The sequence below is a fragment of the Grampus griseus genome, assembly GCF_964374135.1.
Source record: "Grampus griseus genome assembly, chromosome: 11".
Lineage (NCBI taxonomy): Eukaryota > Metazoa > Chordata > Mammalia > Artiodactyla > Delphinidae > Grampus > Grampus griseus.
The window spans coordinates 81,817,227-81,826,551 of NC_139005.1; the positions used below are offsets into that span (position 1 = coordinate 81,817,227).

The 9,325-nt window shown below is 41.0% G+C and overlaps 1 protein-coding gene across 1 annotated transcript in view; it reads left to right on the top strand.

The window, feature by feature from the left end:
* Window positions 1–9,102, top strand: part of SLC17A8 (solute carrier family 17 member 8) — a gene marked incomplete at both ends in the record, with an annotated part of 49,732 nt that extends 40,630 nt beyond the window's left edge. The window contains 3 exons of the mRNA XM_082666181.1: window positions 2,264–2,374; window positions 7,031–7,158; window positions 8,758–9,102. Of these exons, the coding sequence (XP_082522307.1) occupies window positions 2,264–2,374; window positions 7,031–7,158; window positions 8,758–9,102 (584 nt within the window). The remainder of the gene's footprint in view (window positions 1–2,263; window positions 2,375–7,030; window positions 7,159–8,757) is intronic.
* Between the last annotated feature and the right edge of the window lie 223 nt (window positions 9,103–9,325).

The window sequence follows — 9,325 nt, forward strand, 5'->3', positions numbered from 1 at the left end:
CTTACATTGCCCCTCCCTCCCCACCCATTGGTAACCACTAGTTTGTTCTCTATATGAGTGAGTCTGTAAAGCCCACAGTTTAAAAAGCACCTCTGCACCCGTAATTGCATTGATTTTCTTTAGATGACCAAGTAAAACAATTATTGAGGCTTGCCCTATTTCTATGATAGTTTTGAAGAAATGGACTCAGACAGGTAAGCAAATTACCAAGGTTTACAAAAAGTGCTTTAGCTTGTGTTTTAACTTGTCTTGGTTTTCCTTTCTTTCCTTCACATTAATTCATCAAGCATTATTTATCGAGTTCCCACTACATACAGGCTCTGTGCTATATATATGGTACCTTCCCTGGATAATATCACAGTTTTGTCAGGGAGGCAGAAATACAAATGAAAAACTACAAGGCAATGTTGAAAAGCTCTATAAAATGAGTAAGAGTGAGATGTCAGCTTTACTGGTGGGTGAGCGGCAGGGTTATCAGGAAAGCTTCCTAAAGGAAGCAATATTTGAGCTGGACTTTAAAGAATAGTAAGATTTCTCCAGAAAAGAGAAGTGCTGGGAGGAGAGTACTGCAGGTGAAGGAACAGTCTGTGGAAATACATTATGGGCACAAAACAGTGCTGCGATCAGGAAACAGCGGATAGATCTGTGTGACAACAGGGGGCTTTCTACAGGCTACAGGTGGTGAGCAAGGAGGTGAGGATGGCTGAAGATGAAGCTGGAACCGCAGGAGGGATTTATTATACAGCATTGTACTCATAATACGTAACCATTGACAAGGGTTTTAAGCAAAGGGGCAACTGATCAGATTTGTGGTTTAGAAAGATAATCTAGAGAATGGATCAGAGGAAAAAGAGATGGGAAGACCAATACAGTAAAGAGGTTGTTGAAGTTGTCCAGGTGAGAGATAGTGGCGCCCAGAACTAAGACAATGGCAGAGGAGGGGAAAGCAGAGGTCGGATTTGACAGATATTTCTGAGGCCAAACCCATGGATTCTTATCTTATGTGAAAGCTGAGGAAGAGGAAGAAGTCCAAGATGATTCTGAGATTTCTGCATTGGACTTTTGGTTACCGTTTGTTGAGCTGTGCCCATGGCCGACGATCACGCTCAACACCTTATATACCCAATTTCACTTAACCTTCCAATGTTCCAAGGTTGTATTATGAGCTCCATTTGGCGGGGGAGATGAGGAATCTAAGAGGTGAGGTGACTTGTCCAAGATCACACAATTTGTGATTCTGAGATGGAATCTGAACCCAGGCCCGTCTGACAAAGTCTGGGTTCTAAACACAGGTGGATAGAAGTTTAATTTAGAGAAGAAGAAAGAGTGTGGTGGTAGTTTGTTTCCGAGTGAAAGTAGAGGAACAGAGACTTGATGTGGGCCTGTTGTCTTTGAGGTAACTCAAAGGACAAATGTGTGGTGATGTCTGGAATCAGCAGATGGTCCCCAGTATGAAGCATCATTTCATTGTCTTCTACCTCCCAGGGTACTTCATGTCCCTGGAAATGGTATTCATATCATCTTTCGGTCTGCTATCGGCTGAATGTGTGTGTGTGTGTGTGTGTGTGTGTGTGTGTGTCTGTGTGTGTCTGTGTGTTGATGAGAAGGACCATCTTCATAATTTCCTTACTCTTTTTTATTGTGCTGGATTCACTTATTCTGAATGAAAGGAACAGAAAGTACTTTTGTCCTGCTGTATTTTCTGTGCAAATATCTCGTGGCGTTATACAGAGGCCTGAGAGCTTGGCAAACTTCTGAAAGGGAAGATTCTGGCTTATGCTTTGCAAGTGGTGAGACTCTGCTTTTTGTTTCAGATATTCACTACAGCTTTCTAGTCACCTTTGGCAATAATAATATTTTATTTTTTAATTTTATTTTTATTTCATTTTTCTGTGAGAGACCATCACTTATGTAATCAAAGGAGAGTCACTGATGGTTTTAGTATTTAGAAATGGCAGGGGGAACTACCCATGAACAACGGATAATAAACATCCCTCATCCCATGGGCATCATTGTACCTCCTGGGACCATTCAGTGTTCAAAGTCCACCAGGAAAATGTTGGAAGGCTCACAGAACACCCGGGTAATATTAGCATCGTCATGTAGTCAAGAAGCACCCCAATAAGATTGTAGATATTGTGCCAGAATGTATGTACTAAAAACTTGGGTCCATGGAAATAAAAAGATTCTTATCTGATAAGTTCATGAACTTGGGCTGATTGACATGAAAATGACTTTTTCCCCCTGCTGTTTCCATTTGCAGGTTTTGGCATGGAGGCAACCTTACTCCTTGTGGTTGGCTTTTCACATACCAAAGGGGTGGCTATCTCCTTTCTGGTGCTTGCCGTAGGATTCAGTGGTTTTGCTATTTCAGGTAAAGTGTCTTTTGGGTTTCCCAATCTTTTCCATAGATCCAGCAAGACTTGGGAGGAAGGAAGGAAAAGATATTGTAGCATCCTCCTTTGGTAGCCAAGCCATTCCCAAGGGTCAGGGCCACTGGCTAGAGACTTTCACCTAGTGGGGGTGATTTTGTCAGATCACTGAGAACCAGGCTTAGTAGCCCAGTCAAGCTGGAATTGTTGATACTTTCTCCATCTTGGAAACAAACAACATGCAGGCGCTGCCTCTGGGGCATGGGCAGCACGTGTGTTGCTGGACGAAGTGACACCTTCATACTTCAGAACCAGGTCACCCTAACTAACGGAGGCTCTCGTGACCTTTTCAATCCTCACCTCCTATTGGAGAGCTGATGATATTAACTCAAAAGTCAAACGATGTAGTTATTTGACATATAGTCATAGAATCAGAAGTTTTTAAGGGTGGAACTCTTCTTTAGATTTTTGTCTACTCCGAGGCTTTCATTTTCCAAACAAGGAAATTCAGGTCCAGAGAGGTGATGTGACTTTCTAAACAGGCGAGAGCAGGAAGTAAAAATAATAATGGTGATGATGAGAGCTAACATTGATCAGGCATAAACTCTGTGCCGGGGACTGTTCAAAGCCCACTCTGTGTATTAACCCCTGTCATTCTCACAGCTACCCTAAGGGCTATCAGTCTCCCATTTTACCGGAGCGGAAACCAGCCTACTGTGTGAGAGGTCACAGTGCTAGCATATCATGTCTTACAGACTTCAGAAGCTCCCTATGCAAAACTGGGTGAAAAAGTAAAACTCAGTTTTTTTTTCTAACTTTAAAAACATATTGTAGGACTAAAAAGTGTCATTTACAGAACACTTCACATATATTGCATCTATCTGACAAAATTATGAAGCAAATGATATTACCATTATTTTACTGAGGAGCAAATTAAAATTCAGGAAAACTGGGGACTCTCCTATTGTCACACAATTGGTAGCAAAGGAAGAACTAAGGTGCAGTCCTGCCAGGCTTCGTGTCTGTGCTCTTTCCACAATTCTGGGCTGTCTTAAAGATCAAACAGGGTGCTAACATCCCAGAACAGAAAAACATGGAACCTCTGGTCTAAACTAACATAAAACGGGGACTTGATCTTATCAAAATACAGTTGACCCTTGAACAATGTGGGGGTTAGGGGTGCTGACCCCCAGCACAGTTGAAAATCCGCCTATACCCTGTAGTCGGCCCTCTGTATAAGATGTTCCTCCGCATCCTGGGTTTTGCTGTATCCTCAGTTTCTCATCTGAGGATTCAATCAACCACAGATCCCGTAGTCCTGTAGTATATACTACTGAAAAACGAATCCGCCTGTAAGTGGACCCATGCAGCCCAAACCTGCTTTGTTCAAGGGTCAACTGTAAATAGAGCTGATACATAGTTAAATTAGGAAAAAATGTCTGCATTAAAAGTAGCTTGCAGCTAACAACGGGTTTGGGGATGCAGAGACCTGGGTTTAAGGGCCCTCTTTACTACTTACTATTTATAAAAGAAAAAAAATGCTAAGTTATTTACATCCTCAAGCCTCAAGTTTCCTCATCTAGAGATTGGAGCAATGTAACGGCAACTTCATAGGGTTGTGGGAGATTGCAATGAGCTGAGATCATTCATTTATTCACTCACACTTCCCAAGAGACAGACGCTGTTCTTGGCACTGGGAATATTGCAGGGAAAAAAAAAAAATTAAAGATTCTGTCCTCATAAAGTTTACATTCTAGTGGAAATAAAGCATTAGAAGATCTTAGCCCAGTACCAGATGCATAAGACAATTAATAAATATTCACTATTGTTGTTCAATTATTATTTAATCTAGTCCAGTGCTTCTCAAAATTTAGTGTGAATACGAATCACCTTAGGATCTCGCAAAATGCAGATTCTGATTTAGTAGGTCCAGAGTGGTGCCTGAGATCCTGCATTTCTAACAAGTTCCCCAGTGATGTTGTTGCCGCTGATCAATAGTCCATACTTTGAGTAGCAAGGATAGAGCAGTAATGACTTGTTTCTAGTAGGATGTTAAGGAACACCTTTCTTTGATAACCCTGTGATGCAAAAGAAATTCATATCCTCCTGTTCCCAGAGATATTGAAATATTCAGGCTCATATTGTCCCCAGATTGCCAATTAAGCCACAATCAGAAGGAGAGAAATCCAACAGCCCAAATCACAGCAGCTGCCACTTTTTTTTTTTTCCAGCACTTACTCAATGCTGGCCACTTTTTAGATATAATCTCATTTAATCTCTGTAGCAGCCTGATGAGAAGGGTATTGCTATGTTCATTTTGTCAGTGACAACACTGATGCTTGGAAACGTGACTTAACTTACGCAGATAAATTAAGTAATTAGGATTGGAATAAAGGTTTATCTGATCCAACAGTGAGACTATGGGAGGGATTATGGTCATGGGGATGATGATTCCTTAGGATCTGCTATCTGCCAACTTTATAAGGAGTTAATAAGGATGCCAGGGAAGACTTGCTCAGCTTAGGAACTGATTCTGGACAAGAGAGCTGAGACCGGTGAGATTAGAAAGATACAAGGGATGGAAAGTGCTCAATATAAAATGTATAAATTTGTTGAAATCTTTTGGATGTGAATCTGTTATTTCAAGTGGCTTATATTAATATTTTCTCAGACGTACTTGGGTGTTAAGAGCAAAGCCAAATGTGTATTTTTTGTTAAAGAGCTCTGCTTTATAACTTTGTAACTTCAATATAGAAAAAAACAAAAACAAAAACGAAGGATGGGTGATGCCTGCTTTAGAAAATGTCATATGTAGAGAAGACTGACTCTCCCAACTTGTGTGTAACTTACTTTGTGTGCCTGCTTCAAAAAAATCTATCAATGTCTCAGTTTCTCAACAATTTGCCCCCCAAACATCAGTATTGTGCAGCTAGAAACCTAAACGGCTTTTCTGACATTGTTTTTAGCTGAACGCAAATGCCTAGGCTTTGTATCAGAATATAATACTCGCCAATCGTATTAATTGCTTCTTATCTCTGGGTTCTTTTCTAATAAAGTGTTTACCGCATTCAAATCAACAGTAAGATTAATTAATCTTGCAGCTGTTTTATATTCTGATTTTCTGCCACTTTGACCTGAAAGAGAAGGTATGTTTATTCCAGAAAGGTTTTCTCAAAATTCTCTCTGAATGGAGGTAGGAAAAAAAAAACAACGAGCCAATGTGCCAGATTAGGAAAAATATTTTTTTAAATTCTGTTTTCAAGTTCTTTGCACAAAATAGAGAATTAAAAAGCAAGACCAAGGAAAATAAAAATATGAATAAACAAAACCTACAGCCCCCTGCTGTAATTTCAGAGCTCAAATTGGTAATTAATTAAACAACTATTTATTGAATGCCTACTATGTGCCAGACATTTTGCCAGCTCAGGGAAGATAGTGGTAAACAAGGCAGATGGATAACCAACCATAAAGAACCTATATGTTGGCTTTCACCTCTATGTATCTATATAATTAACATATATGATTTAACTTAATTCTTACAACAATTCTATAAGACTGATTATCCCAGTTTATAGGTGAAGAATCTGAGGTTCAGAACGTTTAAATCCTTTGTCCAGGTTTGCATCTCAGTTAAGCTGCCAGGTTCGAGGTCTGTCTGACTCTAAAATGCACCCCTGGGCTATACTGGTAGAACTGGTTCCCAGTGCCTGATGCCTCCTCTTTCAAAGCCTTATTCCTCCTCTGCCTTCACTCCTCCTTCATCCCACTCATTCTTGTCTCCTGATAAGCAGATTAATAGTGAGGTGTTGGTGATTTATTATTTTACCACTCCTAGCAGAGTTATCTATAGATAGAAGACCTCAAAGAGAGGGGCGTGCTTAGAAGTGGCGGCAACAGCAGAGGTAGTACTGGTATTGGTAATCATGAGACTAACCAGAGCCTAGCTGTCTGCCAAGAGCTCTCGCATACATATTTCCCCTGAGTCTCATCTCACAGCATCCTTATGAGTTAAGTAGTAACATTACCCCCAAATTAGAGATGAGGAAACAAAGTCCTAAAAAATGACTTGTTTAAGAGGTAGGAATAAGATTCGAATCCAGGTTTACAGACTCCAAATCAAGTATGTAAAAGTGTTTTGAAAATTGCAGAGGATTCTGCCAATGTTTGTGTAAATCTTTCTTATCAAAAAGGAGCCCTTTCCATTATGCCATGTAGCTACTAAGGCAGACCTACCTATGGTGGCCTTTTGGGAGTGAGTTGAGAGCTAAGAGGGAGGATATTATGAGGCAGGGTTTGCTTCTAAGCACACTCTATGTGATCATGTGATTGTTTACTCTGAATAAATGTGATCCAGGCTTTGGGCTTTTCAGTATTGCCCCAAACACTATTATTTTGGGCTTCTAAGCCTAGAAGGTACAGGTGCCATAATTCTCCTCATGGAGAACCCATGGTAGTCATTGCTAATCAATCACAGCATGTTTTTCTGCTATGTGCAGACACAGCCTGACAATCCTCAACCCAGCCTTTCCAGTAAAGGTATCCATTAGTTACATGTAGAGGAAATAGATTGATGAGAGTTGGGGAAAGCTAGTATTTTCCAAAATGTATTTGGAATTCTGTTCTTGAGTCTGATTTTGAGGTGTTTGGCTTCACTGTAGGTTTTAATGTCAACCACTTGGACATTGCCCCCCGCTATGCCAGCATTCTCATGGGGATCTCAAACGGAGTGGGAACCCTCTCTGGAATGATCTGTCCCCTCATTGTGGGCGCGATGACCAAGCACAAGGTAATGTTTTCCTTTGGGGCTGTGGGTTACAGTATCAGGGGACTGAAGTACTGCACAGACTCTCAAGGCCCTACCCCAGTCTGTGTAAATGTGTATGTCCTTCACCTGGCTGAGTCACTTGAACTTCTTTTTTTTTAATTTCTTCTTCTTCTTTTAAAAAATTATTGTTTATTGATGGCAACAGGGCTGACTGACGTTTGGGTCTATGTTTCTTAAATTGAGAAATAAAAGGGGTCTGTGTGTGTGTGGAGGGGAGGTGTTAATACCATAGAATGTTTAGAGATACAAAGAAGAAACTGAGGTAATCAACTCAAGATAAATAAATTACCTGATTGCTTTATAATCATAAGTAATTAAACTTTACAGCCCATTTCCATTTAGCATGTTCCAGCGTGAAAATATTAGTGCAGTTATACTTCCTTATTATGAAGAAAATAAGCAAGACGTTAATGACCCTTCCTAAGAACCTAAGCGGGTGTGGCACTAAGTCGTTACTGAATATTTGTGTATTTAGACTAGGGTGGGTGGCACAGGAAGATCCCAGATCCATCCAGAGTTCAGCCACAGGCCACATGGTTTCTTAATCCCTGTCTTTGAAAGGGTTTTAGATGCTGCTGTCTGCAAATAAACATTTCTTGATACTATGGAGTTTTTACCCAACAATTTTTTGTTGTTGGATTGCCTATTGCAAATATGACTTCAGAAATTCTCCAGCTTCTTGGAGAGGAAAGTGTGGGATAACTTTTCTTATCTTTTGATAGAAAAGGAAGGTGGTCTTTGGGGATTTTATAGGCAGAGGATCCACGCTTTGTCTGTTCATGAGATGAAAGGATTGGTAATATGATCATTAAATCTCAGATACTGTCTGCTCCTAACTTTAAACACAAATTCCCGTTATTTTTGATACAGTATATTTTCATAGAAATTATGATTATAATTAAGCTATTGACAGTCAATACTGAGCATTTTCATGGCTCAAATTGTCATGTATCCAAAGCAAGAGGGAGACCTCTGATATTTACAACGGTGGGTTCCTAAAGCAAGTTTAATTTAACCTATTATGTGAGTGGAAACCTCACTTGTATATTTAGAAGAGCTGTGAAGTGGTGCAGCAAGGAATTTACAGGATGTTTATTTTGTAAATATTTTTCTAAATTAAAAAAATGCATATTCATTGTAGTCTTAACTTTCATGTTTTATTTATTTATCTATTTTGTGGTACGCGGGCCTCTCACTGTTGTGGCCTCTCCCGTTGCGGAGCACAGGCTCCGGACGCGCAGGCTCAGCGGCCACGGCTCACGGGCCCAGCCGCTCCACTGCATGTGGGATCTTCCCAGACCGGGGCACGAACCCATGTCCCCTGCATCGGCAGGTGGACTCTCAACCACTGTGCCACCAGGGAAGCCCCTTAACTTTCAATTTTAAACACTCAAATTCCATTTGGGTCCTGGGCATGTTTCTGCCGCATGTCTTCCGGAGAAGCACAGCATTTGCCTTTGGGGTGACCAAGTGCTTTTGTCCCAGTGGAGACCTCCAGAAGATACTGTTAATCTCTGTTTTTGGTTCAAATATTAATTGGTACCATGTTTCCTTGTTTAGACCCGTGAGGAATGGCAGAATGTGTTCCTCATAGCTGCCCTGGTGCACTACAGTGGCGTGATCTTCTATGGGGTCTTTGCTTCTGGGGAGAAACAGGAGTGGGCTGACCCTGAGAACCTTTCTGAGGAGAAGTGCGGAATCATTGACAACGATGAATTAGCCGAGGAGATAGAACTCAACCATGAGAGTTTCACAAGTCCCAAAAAGAAGATGTCCTATGGAGCTACCACCCAGAATTGTGAAGCCCAGAGGAAGGAATGGAGCGGACAGAGAGGAGCGACTCTTGATGAGGAAGAGCCGGCATCCTACCAGAATGAAGACGGAAACTTCTCAGATACACCCTAATGTCTGAGGGGCACTTCTGGCTCCTCCTCACTTTAGAACCAGAAAGTATCCATATCTATTGCTTTCTATTGCCAGAGGGTCACCTCTAGGGACACTGGATGTGGGGGAGGGGAGAGGAGGTTTACCTAGCAATAGGGGAAAGATAGATATTTTCTTGCAATGACAAGCTGCTCTAAGTTGATAAAATGGGTGGCTATAATGTTTTTGATTGGCAGTTGACTCT